At 29.9% G+C, this 19,640-nt stretch overlaps 2 protein-coding genes and 2 long non-coding RNA genes across 11 annotated transcripts in view; 1 reads left to right on the top strand and 3 right to left on the bottom strand.

The window, feature by feature from the left end:
• Positions 1-6,096: 6,096 nt before the first annotated feature.
• Positions 6,097-6,970, bottom strand: LOC145189091 (uncharacterized). Its single transcript, XM_080065662.2, has one exon. It carries the CDS (start codon positions 6,870-6,872, stop codon positions 6,291-6,293), a length of 582 nt encoding a protein of 193 aa, XP_079921788.2. The 5' UTR covers positions 6,873-6,970; the 3' UTR covers positions 6,097-6,290.
• Positions 6,971-7,679: 709 nt separating this feature from the next.
• Positions 7,680-17,733, top strand: LOC149888712 (uncharacterized). The gene is made up of 6 exons (XR_016452346.1): positions 7,680-7,736; positions 8,914-9,001; positions 16,530-16,595; positions 16,961-17,051; positions 17,323-17,422; positions 17,595-17,733. It is a non-coding gene; the product is annotated as an uncharacterized LOC149888712 (long non-coding RNA).
• Positions 14,006-15,434, bottom strand: LOC149888713 (uncharacterized). Its single transcript, XR_016452347.1, has 2 exons — positions 15,180-15,434; positions 14,006-15,098 (listed from the first exon to the last, which is right to left on the bottom strand). It is a non-coding gene; the product is annotated as an uncharacterized LOC149888713 (long non-coding RNA).
• Positions 16,690-19,640, bottom strand: part of LOC145188762 (uncharacterized) — a 29,927-nt gene continuing 26,976 nt past the window's right edge. For 5 of the 8 annotated variants that reach the window (XR_016452342.1, XR_016452340.1, XM_090086827.1 and 2 more), the window contains 3 exons: positions 18,610-18,712; positions 18,173-18,338; positions 16,690-17,183 (listed from right to left, as the gene is read on the bottom strand). Coding sequence is in view for 4 of the 8 variants with exons in the window: in XM_090086827.1 (XP_089942953.1) it covers positions 18,207-18,338; positions 18,610-18,712 (235 nt within the window). In the remaining 4 variants the exon portion in view is untranslated. The other 3 variants (XM_090086828.1, XR_016452345.1, XR_016452341.1) reach the window with 3 other exon arrangements.

The following is a 19,640-nucleotide window of genomic DNA, read 5'->3' as shown; positions in this document are numbered from 1 at the left end:
AATATCTGACATTCATTTTGGTCTTAGTGAAAATTCCAAAGCAGAAGCAATGGCCTCGCACCGTGGAAGAGATGCAACTCATCACAAAATCTTTAGCAGGTTTTACTGGCACAATATTAAATTCGACGTAGAAAAGTTTATTCAAAAGTGTGATCAATGTCAAAAACATGGTAGAATAATAAGTTCTTCAACAGAACTGCATTCCATTCCAATTGTAAGTAAAGCAATGGAACAAGTTGGAATTGATGTTTGTAATTTGCCAGAGGTTGATGGTTTTAAACATTTAGTTGTCTGTATAGACTATTTCACAAAATGGTCAGAAGCTAAACCTCTTAAAAACAAAACTGCTGATTCAATTGCACTCTTTTTATATGAAGTAACCTGTCGACACGGGTGCATTAAAATACAAATTAATGATCAAGGAAGAGAGTTTGTAAATGAAGTCAGCGAAAAATTGCATGCAATGACAGGAACTGAGCAAAGGGTAACTTCTGCTTACCATCCCCAATCTAATGGCTTATGTGAGCGTCGGAATAGAACTATAAAAGAAGCATTAGTTAAAGTTCTTGATGAAAAAGCTGTAGAATGGCCCTACATTATTGAAGGAATTTTATTTGCACATCGTGTTAGCAAGTACACTTCAACAAAATATTCACCATTTTTTCTATTATATAATCGAGAACCCACTTTACCTGTAGATGTTAAATACGGAATGGTTGATATTAAAAAGCATGACATTGAAAGTTTTGACAGAGAAACTTTTGATGCAGTTCTTACTTCTTTTATTTCTTTACGAGAAAAAGTTTACCATACCGCATTCAAAAACATTCAAACTGCTCAAAATAAACAGCAGAAAGATTATAATAAACGCCATCAAGCACCTCATTTGATTGGAATTAATGATAAAGTTCTTTTAAAAAATCAAAAAAGGATAGATAGAAAAGGAGGAAAATTTTCATTTAAATGGCTTGGTCCATATACAGTACATTCAATTTCTAAAAACAACTTGTGCACTTTGGTTAACCCAAAAAATACTACTCTAAAGAAAAAATACAACGTTACTTTACTTAAGCCATACATTGATAAAAATAAAAAGTCATTATATAATGATATGTTGAGTTCTTGTGTTGAAACTGAAGAAAAAGTTACAAGTTTATGGTGCATGTTACCTGACGAAGTTGTTGAAATGATATTGATTAGTGCAGTGAAAACATCCATTATTGTTACGGAAACATATCAATCGTTGTATCATACCTGTAAGAGATTTAAAAACATTTTGCAACAAAAAAAAAAGTTTCTTCTTCCGCGTATTTTCCTTAAATTTCAAGATCACGAACTCTCAAGTTTAATGCAACGGAACAATAGAATAAAAGTAAGTATTCAAAAGTTATTAAAAATATTTGGATCTTTTAGTGGAGTTGCAGCTTGCTTGAACAATATTGTCAATAATGAAAAATGGAAATCTGCATGGATTATCATTTGTGCAGAAAAACATTCATGGTTTACAGTTGAACAAACATTTTGGAAATCACATCAAATAATCAATTCAGTTGACTCAAAAAAGGCTTTAAAACCTCAAAAACTATGGTTAAATTTTCCAAATCTTTATCATCTTAAAAATGAAGATAAACAGATTTTGTTGTCTCATAATTCGTGGCTAAATGACAACATCATGGATGCTGCCCAAATGCTTATTTGTAAACAGCTAGGACCAAATGCAGAATTCCAATCTGTACTAAATTCTCAAAAATGTTCAAATAATCCATACCAGCCAGTCAATACTGAACATATTCAACTTATGCATAATGGTTCATGCCATTGGTTTCTTACATTTTGTTCTAATGGAAGAGTCAATATTTGTGATAGTCTTTATGATTCACTGAATCCTGTTTCTTTGAAATGTGTTCAGTCTTTATATAAAAACAATGTTAATAGTAATGAAGACTTACTTATAACTTTTCTGCCTGTACAAAAACAAACAGATGATTTTAATTGTGGATTGTTTGCTGTTGCCTTTGCAGCCGAATTATTAGCAGGTAAATCACCTATGGAAACGAACTTTGATGTATTGAAAATGCGGGGACACTTGTTATCATGTTCAAAGTCTCAGCATCTTTTACCTTTTCCTCAAAAGAATTTTTTTTGTTTATAAATATTGTATTCAAACACAATAATTACAACTGTAAAACTTTATAAACTGTAAATAATTACTTTTATCTATTAAGTATTTTTTTGTACCAAAACCGCAGGCCAAAAATAGTGCTGGGTTCCAGTATTAGCATTTTTTTAGAAAAGAAAAATTAGGAAGAAATTTTTAATAAGGGATTTTCTCATGATAACCCCAAGGAATCATAAGGATTCTAAATACTACAAGATATAACTGTTTAAAATAAAAATAAAAAATTAACCATGGGAAACCCAATAAAATGCCGATTAAAGCCGATTACCAAAAAAAACGGTACAAGTAGAAAGAAAAAATATCCTCTTGATAAAATTTGGAGGTGCCACGGTATTTTTATAATATTTTTGAAAACTTTAAAGGAAGTAAAATAATAAAAGATGCAACCTCTTTTCAATGTAAAAATACTGTAAAAACTATCTGTTTTTTAAACAATGTTGTTACGCTTAAAATTATTTAATCAGTACGCATCAGAGAGATGCGACGCGCCACCTCAAATTCAGTGTTATATTTATATATTTCAAAATTCAACTTTAGGGGAGTACTTATATCCTGGGGGAGTATTTTTATCCCAGGAAATAATTACTCCCGTGAGTAATTATTTCCTAGGATAAAAATACTCCCGGAGAACATATTTCCTAGGAAATAAATACTCCGGGAGTATTTATTGACGGGATTAACTTTAGACTGCTATACCTGTAGAAAAGTTCACGCAACTTCTTTTGCCTGAACATTTCAGGAGTTTTACACTAAGTGTTCAGCTAGTTTGCTAAAATACCTGAACCGATACGGTAAATTGCCTGAATGTTCAGGTAAATCTGTCGACCTGAACCATTCCGGACAGAGTTTGCCTGAACTTTTTTAAGAGTGTATATCACTAAATTTTTGGTTCACATTTACAGTATGCATGCCAAGTTTGGGGACAATCTAAAACCGTCCGTCTGTCTAAAATCGTTTCGCTTCAAAATAGAGCAATACGAATAATTCATTTCTGTCCAAGAGACTTCCCTACTGACATCCTGTATCTTACATCCAAAGTTCTTCGTTTCTATGATTTAATCCAGTTTCTAAATTGTTTATTTGTCTGGGATCAACAACACGGTCTTCTTCCTTCCATATTTCTTAACTACTTTGACAGTAGGACAACGTGTGGGCATAACCTAAGATCAGTCACTTTTAACAACTTAACCATCCCACAAAAACAGACAACTAAACATGGAATAAATTCCATTACATATCAGTGTATCCTATCTTGGAACACCCTTCCGTACACCCTAAAAACAGATTTTATCCTTAGATCCAAGAATCTGTTCTTAAAGTCACTCCATCATTTTTATCTAAAAAGTTACGCTTAACTTTATTCTTAACCTCTATAACTTTTTTCTTTATGTTTATGTACATTTTATAATTTCTTATTTGTGTATATGCGTATATATGAATGTATATGTGAATACATTGTAATAACTATTTGACCTATATTTTAATTCTTTTAAAAGTCTGTTTTATAAGTGTTACTTATAAATTTTTGTAAAGTTCTATTTTTACTATGTGACTAGTTTATTTCTTATGTTTTTCTCTTATCTTTTCTTTATACTATTTAGGTCATTGCGTTTTATTAGTGAATTACTATTTGCAATGACCTGTGTTTTTTTTGTAACATCCTTAACACGAAATATATATATTGATTGATTGATTGATATTGATTGAAATTGTTTATTGTTAACGGGCAACTTTCTGCTTAGTCACGTCATAACCAAAAAAAAAAAATTTCAAACAAGACACGTAACTGCACGAAATTCAAGTTTGGTTGAAGTCCCAGTCCAATAATCCAAATTATTTAAAATTAATAGTTAGATTTTTATTCAATTCCTCAATACTTATCAATAATCAATCTATAAAATCCTATTAAAGACAGTATATTTAAAAGACCAGAGAAAAAAGGGAAGGTTTCAAAGGGAAGGTTTCAACTTGGCTCAGTTGAGTTTGATCGGACCTTAATGGAAACTGCAAAGAACTATTAGGTTGATTATCGATGATGTAGAACATCTCAACAACAGGACGAATTATACATTAATTAGCTGTTATCAGAATCTGATCCAGAATCTTTCAGCTCGAATGAGCTAATTGAACTAAACTTTCTCTTGTTTCGTTTTTATTCTGCATTATTTATACAACATTTTACTGAGATGTTTTTAAAAGATATTACAGTAAAATGTAAATAATGAAAGTATACTTTAAAATAATCTCTAAATTAATAGTTAAATTATAGCTGACAATTAAAAAAATGTAAAAAAAGGAATATATAAAATTCAATTTACCATGTTAAATTATGTGTAATGAACTTTGTTTTTATATATAATTATTTTCATAAACACGATTTTCAATGAGTAAAAAACTTTTCTATATTTTAGCTTTACTTTAAAATATAAGATCCTGAGAGAGAACTTTCAGAAAGTTTCCAAAGTTTGCAATAAAGTTAATTAGAAACGGTATGAGTAGTTCAGTATGAGCTGCATTAGGAAATGCTCTTATGCTTGAAGTTCTTTAGCCACAATTACATGTTCTTTCTCTGTAGATTTGTGTTGTAAAGTCTCTAAAATTTGATATGGTAAGAAAAAAAGAAACTTTAGATGATTTGAGCAGTGACCAGAGATTTTTATATGATTATTACATCGGTGAAAAATTGGCCTCCTTAATCATTCTCTCTAGTTAACATTTACAGTAAGATTGGTGTCTCTATATGTGCACATATTAATTCCAGATTCTAGCTTAATATGTTTAATAACTTTTATTCTTCAAGGTTATGTTCCTACATGGGTTCTACATATAATGACCCTTAAGTTGCATAAATCATTATGACCGAACCAGCTGCAAAAGAAGGAGATGCTTAGCAAACACAAAGTGTAACAATTCTGCCTTCTTCCAAAGAATACTTTATACTCCATGTTAAAGTGCAATATTTTTTGCTTTCTTCTAAAGAATATGTTGTACTCGATGTTTAAGTCTGATATTTAGACATAAGATCAAAAGTAATGCGTTAGATACTTGAGATTAGAAGTTAGATACTTGAGATTAGAAGCCTCAAGTTAGCATTGATGTTCGTGAAATATCGTTTTCAATATTCTTAATATAAACATTGATGAATCAGGAACAACTCAAGATTTTACTGATCATATGAAAACTATTGCCTGAAAAAAACTCGACATGCAGATCTTCCTTCCTATTCAAAGAGCGCCGATCTGTTTTATATGTTTCTGAGGTTTCTAATTACTCATTGTGAAGTCGCGTCAAAAACATTTTGGTTAAAGTTCTTAGCAGAAAGTATAGAAAAAGTTTTGTTTCTAAAAGTTATTTCTATGAGATGTTGCCATTTTTTGTTAAACCTCCTGTTGTCCCACATTCTATATCTTTGTACCTTTTTTGTACAGTTGACATGGAAATCTGAATAAAAGCAACATTTCACTTTTTCTACTGTTGGGGCCAATCTAAAAAAAGTTATAAAATTTCAAGTAAAAAATGGCATTTAATGGATTTTTTTTGGGTTTTAACACTGTGGCGGGTCATTTTGACCCGAGAAGGGTTAATTCAAATACAGTTGAGAGATAAGTATCCGAAAATAAAACTTTATTGTGAATAATAATAAATCAATTAAAATATCAATTAGAATATCAATTATATATATATATATATATATATATATATATATATATATATATATATATATATATATATATATATATATATTGTAAACGTTAAACTTAGAACGAAAAAATATAACGTAAATTTAATGATGAAAATTTCAAGTGAAAAAAAAAACATTTTTTTATTTGAAAAATGGGAATGCGCTTGTATTATGTGGCTCTTGAGTTTTGTTGCCCTCTTGTGGCCCTTTTACCCCAAATATATATATATACCCATATTTTGAGGCCCTTTTACCCCAAAGTATCACAAGCGTCGCCTACCCTTGCCGCAATAACATCACTGGTCTTACAGTACAAGCTAAGTTGATTTACAAAAGTTATTAAAAATTATAAAATGTTCAAATATAAAAACTTGCAGATATTTTAATTAATTTAAATAATTGTTTACAAAACTGCTGACACTCAATCGATTACATCTGAAAAAGAGGATTGCTGACGGAACATTGAGAAATATTTACTAAAGGATAAAGGTGAGATACTGGAAACATATTTACATCAGAAAACATGTTATTGCTGTGACACGCTATGTAGTCCATTCTTTCCATCATGGATAGATTTGAAAGTGAAGTTGTTGTCGGATAGAACTCCATATCATCTGCTCCTCGTACATCCATTATATTTATTAATGAATTTATCTGAGAGTTACGGCTCTCTTCGAACGTATCGTGTAAAGCTGAGCTTGGGTTGCACAAAATATCTGAAAGATCATTTATATAATGACAAGCGAACTGTAAAATTTGTAGCTTCGTTACTCTTCGTTTTCCATGATACAAAGGAACACATCTTTTTAATGTTTGAAGGGCTCCGTTAAGAGAATTCATGCGATGCCTTTCACGATCATTTGCACGAAAACGACGAGTGCTTTGTTTGGGATCCTGATGTATTATACTGTATATGCGTCGCTTTCTTCCATTTGTGTCTATAATTCTTTTAACTCGAGACGATATATTTTCTTCAGTTGCTATTACATCCATGGTTACTTTTTTACTCATAATTTTTAAAAAGTGAACTTCAACAGAAGCAGGGTATTGAGAAATTAATACTTCGCTGGCTTTTAAAGCATGACAGTGATAATGAAGTCTCGGTCAACAATGACATATTTTATGGGCAGCAAAGCAAGGAACGCAATTACTAAATTCTATTGTTAAAAAAATCTAAAGCAAACATCAACACATTTTTCAAGGGAAAACATTACCCAAATTTCATGATATTATCTACATAATTTATACATGTGTATAATTGAATATATAAAAAAAAAACTTTATGTTGATATTGCACGTTTTAATGTTTGATCTGTAAAGCGCCTTCAATTTTTTTTGTATGACTGAATTTAATATTTTTAATTTTAAAGTCGAATGCATAAACGAGGTTAAAAAAATTCAGCCGATTAGAAACAATTAAAAAGAAAAAAAAACGAAATCAGCAAAATCTTGTTCATTTTAATTCTTATTTTCAAGCTTTCAATTTTGAAGCTTTTTAAGATATAATTTAAAAAAAAAAAAAAAAAATGATCCTTAAAGTATTTTCATTTAAAAATTAACCTGACTTCAGATTACTTATTGTTTATTTTAACCAAAAGTTTTTTCAAAAGACAACAACACATAAATTTATGATCACTTAAAAAAAAAAAAAAAAAAAAAAAAACAACAAAAAAAATTGGAAAATGAACAAAGCTAAAATGCAATGCCTAAAAAATGTTTTAAATTTTAAGAGCTGTTTTTTTGATTATATTAACATAGAAGTTAAAATTTCCCCTAAAGAAATTTTTTCTGTGCGCAAAACCAGATGTTTTTCTTTTAAAAGCATACGTTCGCAACATCTGTGTTTATCATTTTGTTACAAAGACTTTAGATATGGTAAAATTTGATCGTAAGAGTACAAAAGGTTTTGTTGCTAAAAATTTTACAAATGTTTGTATGAAAGTCAATACATGCTGTAGCTAAGTATTAAATCTTTCAAAGTTCAAGACTTAAACACTTGTAGCGAATTCTCTTTGAAAAATAAGCATTCACCAATCTTCCTTTAAAACTTTTTTTTAAATAATTTTTAAATAAATCCTTCAAAAAAGCCCTCGAGCTGGTAGTATGTTACATCTTAAGAAAGATTTCTAACTTTTATGAAAAGTTTTGCATAAGGGGTATGGCCTGCTTTTGAAGCAATTGTTAAGACAGATTTTTAAAATTGATAAATACAGCATTCCATAATTTAAGATTAATCATTTCAAAGAAATCAAGAAAGTTACATCAATATTAAGTTTTAACACTTTTTTTTCGGTTTCGTAATTTTGTTTGGTGCTACATTTATAATGTGACTAACTAATTTAAACGGAATTCGATTCAGCAATTTTAATGCTAACTTGTCGTAATGTTGTTAGTACTTGTCATAAGGTGTATTTTGATTGATTTACCACCTCCTCGTCGAGCTTCCAAGAATCTAGTAGTCTTGGAACTGTTTTGCTCCGCGTGTATGATTTTATGTATTGCTAATGGAAGATTAAGATGTTTTTTTTTTGAATAAATAAACGATGAAAGAAGTAATTTACTTTTGATGAAAAAGGAAAAATATACATCTCCATTTTGTTATGATTATAATTATTATTCGGATAAAATACTTTTTTATTTGATTAAAAAAGAGGTATGTCAATCAGCTACAGAAGCATGAATACAACAATATCAATAAGTTCCTATAACGTCAGTCAGTTTATATTTGCTATTTCTCGATATATCGAAAAGTAGCAAATATAAACTGACTGATATAAACAAATCTTTCTAGCATGGACAGTTTGTTTTTGACGAAGTTTGCACTTTTTTTAGCGTGTATGATCTCTTTAATAAAAATACAAAAAATAATTCAAAAACGTGAAAATTAAAACTTTTTGTAACAGTTTTGTAACAAATAACACTCCCTTCTGTAACAACCAACTTGCACAAAAAAAGATTATAAAAAGATTTTGCATCTTTGTTACATGTAATAATTGAATTTATTTAATATGATTTTTAATTTACATTTTAATCTTTATTTTTTATGTTGTAGTTTTACGAAAACAATTTAAAAGAGGCCTCTGCTTGGGGTACCCAACCAAAAGGAATTTACACAGGAGCCTGTCAAACGATAATTGAAGGTGAGAAAATAAGAAATATTAAAGATTTGTGTATGTGCCATATAACTTTTGCTCGATCTGTAAAAAAAAGTGTAAGAAAAGGGAAAACTTCAGTCTTGGTTACAAAATGACATAAAGTGAATAGAGACAGGTGAATATGAGAATTAGCTAGTTTCTTACTGCAGCACTGCTAGTTTGGCTTGAATACTAGAGATTGCACATAAATAGAGGAATTATCCCATCCCCATGGGTACGAATGCTGAATGATATAATACCGAATGGTATAGTACAATACCTTAATATTGCGGTGAAACACTCGGACGAACTTTTTGTACGAAACTGGAAATATACTATGCATATATATTACCTTTTTTCGTAAGGTTTTCTGGGATGACAGTAATTACATGTTATACACATGGAAATTTTAAGAGAAAAGCTAAGCAAGAAAAATAAGCAAGAAATTTTGAAAGCTATTAGTATTCTTTACTCCATGAAATAGCAATTCAACTATTATACCATTAACTTTTTAAGTCATATATAAAAGCTGATTAAATAATAACTTTAAACGTATATAAGAACTTCAATCAAATACAAAAAATATTACACCACTATTTTAAAAAGATATTGACAAAGCACTTAAAGTGGGTCATAAATGCAGATAAATGCGATTAAATACAGTTAAACGCAGTTGAAATTTTGTAAAGTTTTGCTATTTTATTATAGCCGTGGCAAGAAAATAAAACTTAGAAGATCAGAGCAGCAAACTATAGTTTATAGTGAACTTTAATATTCACCATAAACTGAATCTTTTTATAATTGTGTAAAAAAATTATACAATTTAAATTTGTTTACACAAATTGAGAGAGGAAAGATATAATGCATTAGATTACTAAGTATTTTAAGCTCCCATGATTCAGGGTAATTGTATTATTTGGATAGGCTAACATAATCTCAGCATTCACTAAGTAAAGATCTATCCTCCACCCAAAATAACTTTCAATAAATATCTACAATCACAAAGATACGATTCAGCTAGTTGTACTACTTTATTCATCTTTAATTAAAGATGGTCTTACTAGTGTTACAACCTTTGATCGATTTAAAATTATTAGAAGTTGAATGAAGTAAAGTTAGGGAACGTACTGTTTACAAATTAAAAAGTTCCTTAGCAATGATTTGTGCTGAAAATCTATCAGCTCACCAAATTGGTGGTTAAGATTAATTTAATTCATTCAGGTCTTGCAGAATCTGTTTAACTACTAAAAAAGAGATATAAAATAAAACCCACGAATCTCAGAGCAACATGAGAACAATTGGTATAAAAGGTACCCTTTGTTAAGGACCCGAATGCAATATTAAATGATCTGTGATTTGAGTCTTCATTTTATCAGCTAAAATAATTTGCAAACGGTCTATCATTTGATGTAAAACCATGACTTGTTATGTATGCTTATGAAAAAAAAAAAAAAAAAAAACATTCTCCCGTGACATTTTAAATAAAATGTTTTTGTTTTTTTCTATCCTGAAGATGATTTACCAAATAAACTCTCAATCAAGAATTGTGATAAAATCTCAAAGTTTGCTAAGATTGCAGCAACTGAGAAATGAGCAATAAATTTTTTTTTCAAAATAAGATTAACTTATTTATAAAACTTATTTATAAAATCAAAGGTTGAGAAGGCAGTATGTTCCAAACTTCTTGCCGAGGCATTATTTCTTCACGAACCGTAATGTTGAAAATTGGAATCGTTTGGAAAGTGATGTTGTCAATTCCATTTCAGAGATTAATTTTAAAAACAAACTTAATAAATTAAGCAAAAAAAACGCTGTTAATATCTAGCATCTACTGTAGTTAGATTCTTTCTTGAGACTCTCAAGAACACAGCTTTAAAAAAAAAAAAAAACAAACATTATTATGGCCTGGACAGAAGGGAAGGAGCATGGTAGAGGGTGCTATTTTTGGAAAATTCATTAAAATTTTCCCGAGTAAAATATTAAATAAGCCATTGACTACTTTCACGGCGATCTTCTATTTGACTTATTAAGTAAATTTTTCGAGATCGTCCGTGTTTTATCATTCGGTCTTATTTTTATAAGATTTTTCATTCTGTAATTTCAAGGCTTTCATAAACAGGCCGCGACAGTTCATTTTCCGTAAAATTAGCAAAGGCCGACTTTTTTACGCCTGCAATGGTTTTCCTCTTTAAAATCTGAGTAACGTTTTTTATAGTTTCTGATGTGCTGATTACGAGAAAAATAATAAAAAAAATCCATCACGTCAGGATTTTTTGATATGGAATATTTAAGATTTTGCTTTAAAGTAGTTGAGCACCTACCTTTTGAAATGTCTTAAACGTTATTAATTTACTTCAGCTCAATTTTTATTTCATATAATTAGTGTAAGGGAACATAGAAATTAACGCCAATTAGTAATTTGTTAATGACTACATAATAAGTATTAGTAATTCGCATTAAACATGTCAAAAACGGGTCATTTTGGCTTAATTTAGTAATGAGCTCATTATTACATAATGATTCGGTAATATTAACTAATTGTTGTGAATATTATTAGAAAAGGGTGTAATTAAGATAAACCAAAGGATTTTTGTATAAGTACCCGCACTGATTTAGAAATTTAACAGTTGAAGTGCGCATCTTGCAACATAAACTTTAAAATGGCATCGCGAAGTTGTTTAAACTCTCCTAATTGTTTCTGCTATATTTGCGGGAAATTTATGGTGATAAAACAACGAAACAGTATTACAGACTTTGTAAAAAATATTTATAAAAGTTATTTTGGACTCGTTTTAAGTAACCAAGACAAAACTTGGGCACCTCATAAAATTTGTACGACTTGTTTATTAGAACTTCGCAAGTGGTCAAAAGGACAGAAAAATAGCTTCAAAATCGTTTCGCCTGTGCTATGGAGAGAGCCTAAAGACCATGTTAAAGATTGCTACTTTTGTTGTTCTGACATAACTGGATACAATTCAAAAAATAAAAGGGACATAAACTATCCAAACGTGTCATCAGTTACGCCTGCAATATTTGGCGATTCAAAAATGGTGCAGCCCCCGGTTCCAGCTCTACAAATTGAAAATTCTGACTGTGATATAGAGGAAAAGGATGTACACCAATCTGATCCTGATTTTCATGGAGATTCTGACGCTTATCAGCTCTTTTCACAGTCACATTTAAACGACTTGACAAGAGATTTGAATCTTCCCAAAGATGCAGCGGAACTCCTCGGATCACGATTAAAAGAAAGAAATATGCTGGCACCTGGTACTTCATTTTCATGGTACCGTCACAGAGAAAAAGATTTTCTTCCATTCTTCGCTGAAGATGAAGATTTAGTGTTCTGTAAAGATATTCCAGGCTTGGCGAAAATGTATGACATTGAATACGATCCTAACGAGTGGAGATTGTTTATTGACTCCTCAAAAAGAAGTTTGAAAGCAGTTCTTCTGCATAATGGGAATACATATGCCTCGTTACCTGTTGCACATTCTGTCCATTTAAAGGAATGTTATGAAAATTTGGAAAAGTTTTTGACTAATATAGCTTATGAGCAACACGGTTGGATGTTGTGTGGAGATTTGAAAATCATAAGCATGCTACTAGGCCAACAAGGTGGTTATACAAAATACCAGTGCTTTCTTTGCGAGTGGGATAGCCGGGATAAACAACATCATTGAACCAAAAAGGAATGGACTCCAAGAACTGAACTAACCCCAGGATTCAAAAACGTACTTAAACAGAGTTTGGTTCCCAGAGAAAAAGTTTTACTGCCACCATTGCACATCAAATTGGGTATAATGAAGCAATTTGTGAAGGCTTTAAATAAAGAGGGGGAAGGCTTCAAATATCTGCATTCAGTTTTTCCATCTTTATCAGAAGCTAAGATAAAAGAAGGAATTTTCGTCGGCCCTGATATTAGGAAATTAATGTCGGATGAAAAGTTTGATGAAAAACTTAATGATATCGAGTTGCAAGCATGGCAGTCATTTAAGGAAGTGGTGACAAAATTTTTGGGGAACAATAAAAGCTCCGACTATAAAGAAATAGTGGCCAAAATGATTTCCAATTTGGGTGTAATGGGTTGTAATATGAGCATTAAACTTCATTTCTTAAATTCTAATATTGATTACTTCCCAGAAAATCTAGGAGCCGTTAGCGAAGAACAAGGCGAAAGATTTCACCAAGATTTGAAAGAGCTTGAAGTCCGGTATCAAGGAAGATGGAATACCAACATGATGGTGCACTATTGTTGGTTATTAATTGCAATAAAAATTTAAAGAGTTTAGCTAAAAACGACTAAATCTCATTTTCATAAACTATATGTTTATTTTAGCTGTTTAACACTTGTGATACAAATAATAATCTTTTTGATCAAAACAAACAAATATGTTAACTTTATTTTATTAAAATTATTTTGACTTTTTTAATTCAAAGTATTTTATTTTGAAGTTGAAAGTTTTGCTTGTTTTATTAAACATTCCTTCCCAAAATCTTCAGAGTGTTTTTTACAATAATTGTTTTAAAAAATGTTTGCCAAAATGCATCAAACTTTTTTAACACTTTGAACAAGCAATTGAACTTTACTATAGCAGTTAATAAAAATGTCAATTAATCCTCTCTTGCACAGCAATGGTGAAACTTTATTCACAAGTGTCACTTCAAATATAAAAAAACAATAAGTAACAATGTAGACTAAATTGTCAGAAGGTTCTCTTAGTCTTCCCCTGTTTAAAGAACTAATCAAAGTTCCATATTTTTGAAACATATCAAAGGTATCTGTTTCTTCTAAAATTGAATGTAATTCTGGAAGTTTGTAAGCAATAAAACCTGCAATATATAAAAGCCCTTGTTTGCATTCATTTGGCAACTGAACCTCACAATTTTCACATATTGACATATCAAACTCCAGATCAAATTCACAGTTATTACAGTGGTGGTGAGCAGGAGGAAATATTGTAAAATCTGCCTGCTCATCTAGCAACTTTCCAGTTTTTCAATTCTAAATTTTTGAATAACATTTTGCACAGTTATCAGATGTGCCACCTGACTCTTACTGATATTTCCTAAACTGTTTTTCTAGTGTATCTGATTGCATATGTCCTAGCAATACATAAGATACACCGCAATTCAAAAAATACTTGGCACAGCTTGCTAATCTTTTAGAAGTTTTTTGCAATAAGAAATGTAGTTCTCTAAGAAATCTATTTGCCATTGACTGAAGTAATAGGCTTTCTTTGAATATCGTTTAATCTAATATCTAGACCTTTACTGTTGACAATAAGCCATCACTTGACAACTATTTCAATAAAAAGTGCAGTATCTTTAGCTTCAGGAATTTTTACACATAATGCTGCAACTGTTTCATCACAAAAAACTTTGAGAACTGATCCAAAATTTTGTCATTTAATTGGTTTTGGTGACTAAAATAACTTGCTCGCTTAGAATCTGTTTCATTATTAACAGCATTCTCCAGTTGAGAATAATATTTAATAATTCCTTTGTTTAAAAAAGAAAATAAATATCTCCAGAATCTTCTAAAGTTATATATATTGAAAACTTAGGTACTGGTCCACCATGTTCATATGATAAAGATATATTTTTTTCTTTTTCAACAAAATAAAATTTTTCTTCACAGTTATATATCATTGACTTCAAATTTTTTACAATTGAATTAAATTGAATAGCATCCATTTTTTTGAAGTTTTCGAACTCATCAGGTAAACTATTCTTTCATAGCACATTAACCCAGTGACATCTAGTTTTCTAGACACTATTGGAATACAAGACACTGGTATACCTTTAAAGACTGATGGAGGATGCACTGGAACAAAACTACCACCTTTGAATTTAATTAATTCTGCATCTTTAGGCTAGTGCTGAGCACAAATTCGCTTATAATCTGTAAACACAAAGTTTGCATTTGGAAGTTTTTTAATCCATAACTCGCAATCCTCGGATTCACAGACAAAGACATACCAATTTTATCTTCACCATGTTTTAAAACGCATTCAAACATTGGCTAACCATTTCCTGACTCTAGATACTCCAATATTCACTACACTATCCCATGATAACTTTTTCATCTAAACGAGAAGAACTATTAATAACTATTAGTTAATTAATTCCAGTTATACTATTACAGCTCGAAGAACTATAACCTTATTTTATCTTCACTTACTTTGAAATTATAGAAAATAATTTCATTTTTGTAACTTCGTTTACGATTTGAGTCTAATCATTTTCTGGCGATATCAAAAATTTACTTCATGTTAAAGAAAGAAACATTAAAAACACCTACTTTTATAAAACGAAACGAAATACAGAAAGAAATTATTTCGTTTTTTATTTAAACAAAATACAGACACGCAACTATTTCTTTAAAGTTAAATAATTTTACAGACCTGGAATCTTGCGACGCATTCGGCTAAAAGTTCTAAAAAAAGACTGATTTTTTAAATAGTAAATTCTCCATAACAAAAATAACAAACCTTTCTCTTTTTACTTTTCTTGATAAAACAGGTCTTATTTTTCCTAATTGTCAAAAAAAAAATTAAAATTCCTTTGTTCCTTAGTGCTTATTTTTAAATGCCCCCGAACGTCGATTATCTGCCCCCGAACGTCGGTAATCTTATAAGTGCATTTTATTTGCATGGTTTTGTCAAAACAACATCTTTTTTTTTTGAAAACAAAAAAACAACGTTCTGACTGTATAACGCACAAGTTTATATTTATAAAGTAAGGTGAATTCGTATTGTATATAACATTTTAAATAGGTTACATGGAGTTGTTTCACTATTTGGTAATTTCCAGATCCACGGATATTAGGAAAATCTATATACGAAAGATCGCCGTGTTTCATTAGTCATTAATGAATGTGAATTGATAAATGTGAATTGCAAAACTAATATCAAATGTGACACGTCTTGTCACTAGAAGTGCATCACTTCTGTCCTTTTTATGTTGTTGTTTGCTTATTTCATTTTTATTACCTTTTTTTAGTAAAGCGTGGCTTTCCAGTTCTTCCGAAATGAAAAGAGTAAAGTTGAACAATGCGAACGTTTTGGATTTAGTTTGTTTTTAAACGCTTTCCGTTTAATTTAATAAAAATTAAAGTCAGCTTACAAAGGTAATCGTTATGCGCTTCGTTTTTCTATATAATTAATGGCAAGTCGCATGTATTTACTACAAAGTGGTGAACTTTATATAAAGATTTTTCTCTTTTAGCTGATGATGAATTAGTAAGTTTTTTCTTTTAGCTGTGTTAGCTATGAATTAGTTTCATGAGAGCTTTTTTAAGTTTGGATTAAGAAAAGAATTCAGTTATTAGCCTATTTTGAAAAGATTTTTGTTTTCTTTTGAGAAAATATGTAGTATTGCGAGGAAGCTAAGTCTCTTGTATCTCCTGACTGTCTATCTTTTTTCTTATCTCTTTTTTTGTTTCTCGCTTTTTATATTGATTATAATACTTTGGGCGTTGGCGTTTTTTCATTTTTTATTCGTTGCTGTGTAAAATATTTAATGTTTTTAGGTGATTATATTGTTATAAACAGCATCTTGTTTCACTTAGACTTAGCTTCCTCACAGTATAGTTCAGGTAACATGGTTCAAGTAGCTTTTTAGTTCAATTTATTTAGTTGGATGTTTACAGACATTTTAAATTATTTAAAAACTTTATAAAAAGAAACACATTTTTATATCAGACTTTTTGAAACTTTTTCTATTTGCAACACTTTTTTTTTTATTACAATTCTTATATATAAAAATCACTCATACAATATTATTATAATTTCTATGTATACAAAGCATCAACTCAGACACTTTTTAAAATTTTCTATTAATAAATGTTTTTCAATAAGAAAAAAAAAAAAATTATATTACACATTGATTTTAAAATTTCTTATAAACATTATATTATGTCTTTGTATTTTCTTTTCAATTGCACATTTACAGTAAATACAGTTTTAGAAATCGCCAACTTACTTGTTAGCTGAGTGAGAGAAGAGGATTTGAAGACGAACGACAAAAAACAAATTAAAAGTGAAGAGACGAGGTACTACTAATAACTACGTCGTCGGTATTAGTAATTTTCTTCGTATTGAATGGCTCGAATAATCACAATGCCCTTTCGTTCCCAACTCTTGTTTCTAACACTGCACGCACACTTCTCACATTGAATTTTCTTCTATAAGCAAATAATTTTTTTTAATTTTTAACTTTTTTTATTGAGAATTTCAGTATTCTTCATTTACAATAGTTAAAATGATTTTTTCATATTGGAAACCATCCAATGTGTGATAATTCATACTTTTTTTTTTACAAAGAAACCGTCTGTCATTTGGTGTACCTATAGCGTGGACAGAAGGCAAGGAGAAAAATCTTGATATGTTACAGGCTGCTATTTTTGCATGACCAATCTTCGAGGTAAGATTATAACTACTTTAAAAAAAAAAGATAGTTCTTAACAAATCCAAACACATTTATTGAGACCTTTTGGTAGCCTATTAAAATTCTAATTGTGTATCAAAATTGTGTTCAAATTGTGAAAACGGTGGTCGAGTGTATTAAAAGTCAAATCTGTGAAACTTTTTTTTAGGTGTCAATAAGAAGAATAAGCACATTGTTGTCTATCCTGATATTTCTTCTGCCATTAAACGATTACCAAATGGTCCAGGAGTTCCAGTTCTTTCTCCACCTGAAATAACCAAGCTAGAAGAAAATGGAGGACACTGACACATCGAAGTCAATTTAATGACTTGACCAGAAATCTTTCTTTTTCTAAAGAGAATGCACAACTTCTTGCTTTCCGTCTTAGTAAGAGCAAACTCCTCTCTAAATAAACTCTATACTTTTGGTTCAGAAATAAAGAAAATTGAGGCACTGGACGTTTCTTACTAGCCAAGTGAATGGGAGCTCTTTCTTGATTCTTCTAGCAGAAGCCTAAATTCTTACATATTGGCAATAAAATGTCACTTATACCTATTAGTCATTCAGTTCAGTTGACAGAAAGCTACTATTGGTTAATGTAATCAAGTACTCCAACCATAATTGGCTAAACCTGCCATACAATTATAATGATAGTTTTTTTTATTTCTACTAAATTTACTAAAAAAAGATACGAACCGGAGCTTAACACCTCCAGCTTAAACAAAAGTTTAAATACTTTAAGAATACCTTGTAAGTACAATAGGTGTTTGGGTGCATATTTTCAATTACCAGTAGCATTACCTAGACCAGTTTCATTTCTATCATCTCCTGTTTCACTATCAGCATCGGCTACATTCCAAACTTGTTTACTGCCTGACTTTTGAGCAACTTTCAAGTTTTCAACAGCATCGAACTAAACCACAAATTTTCACATGAGAACTATTTTTACTAAGAAATCTCAAACTTTTGAACAATTAAGCAATGCAGATAAATACTTTCTTGGTGATGATTTTACTTTCTATTATAAGCGTTATCATGGATTACTAGCATCAATCATAGATTATTCTGACACTATTATAAGTGGTAATGTTTACACAATGACATTTTTTCTTTAATTAAAATTGACCATAAATTATTTGTAATTTTTTTGTATATTGGGACTTTAAACTTTCAAACTTCATCACCTTTTTATTTAACTCAGTGAATTTTAAATTACACTGTTTTCTTGTTGGATTATTCATTTCAAAGAAATCTGATCGATCACTCTTCAATGAATTTTTTAACAATCTAAAGTAAAATAAAACATATTAAACTAACAGATTATGATAGATATCACTGCTAATTTGATATCAAGATTTTTCAAATACAGGTTAACCACTGAAAAGCGAAATGGTTTAAAAATTAACAAATTATTAGAGAAAAAATATCAGGAACATTTTATAGTGTTGCTGATATCTAAATACTAGCATCAACATACTTCAGAACCTAACTACTCGGTTTTAAGAAACTAGATAACTCAACAATCTTCTGGGAAGAGGCCTTAGGAGATTGACGCAGCAAAAGCTTCACGAATATTGAGAAATTAGAAAGAGAGGAAAAAAGCAACATATATTGTTAATGAGAGCTTGAATGGATTTCAAGTTCAATTCTTTTCTGGACAAACTATTTGATATAGCTAAGTGCAAGTTTTCTCAGATGTAGGTTTTCTTAAAGATAATTTTTGTATTAGGTTTGCCACAGATATAAAAATGTTCTTATGATCTGTACTAAACCTATTTTAGCATGTTCTCTTGAACATGCTAAAATAGGAATATTAAAAGTAAATTTCATTTTAATACTGCTACTAAATGATAGAATTCAATACATAATGTTTGCATTGAATTCTATCATTTAGTAGCAGTATTAAAATAAAATTAAGAAGAAAAAATGAGATTATGCCTGTTATTATTCCTGTCACAATAGACATAATCTAGTAAATTGAAAGGTTCACAAAGACTAGTATTAGGAGATGGAATTATATCTTCTCCAATTTACAAATAATGAAAGACATATACTAGAGCATTTTTGTCACTGGATAAAATAACCTGGGTTAAAACCAACACTAGTGTTATTTCAAATTAAATTGATTGAAGTGTTTTCCCTGTGTAGCTTAATTCAGGTGTTCTTGAGGCATTGATGAGAAAACTGTTCAAACAACAAGCTTTTTGATAACATC

Source organism: Hydra viridissima, unplaced genomic scaffold (assembly GCF_058129835.1).
Source record: "Hydra viridissima isolate aposymbiotic clone 2 unplaced genomic scaffold, HvirCarnegie_v1 scaffold_5, whole genome shotgun sequence".
NCBI classification, from domain to species: domain Eukaryota; kingdom Metazoa; phylum Cnidaria; class Hydrozoa; order Anthoathecata; family Hydridae; genus Hydra; species Hydra viridissima.
This window is presented reverse-complemented; position numbering and strand designations above follow the sequence as displayed.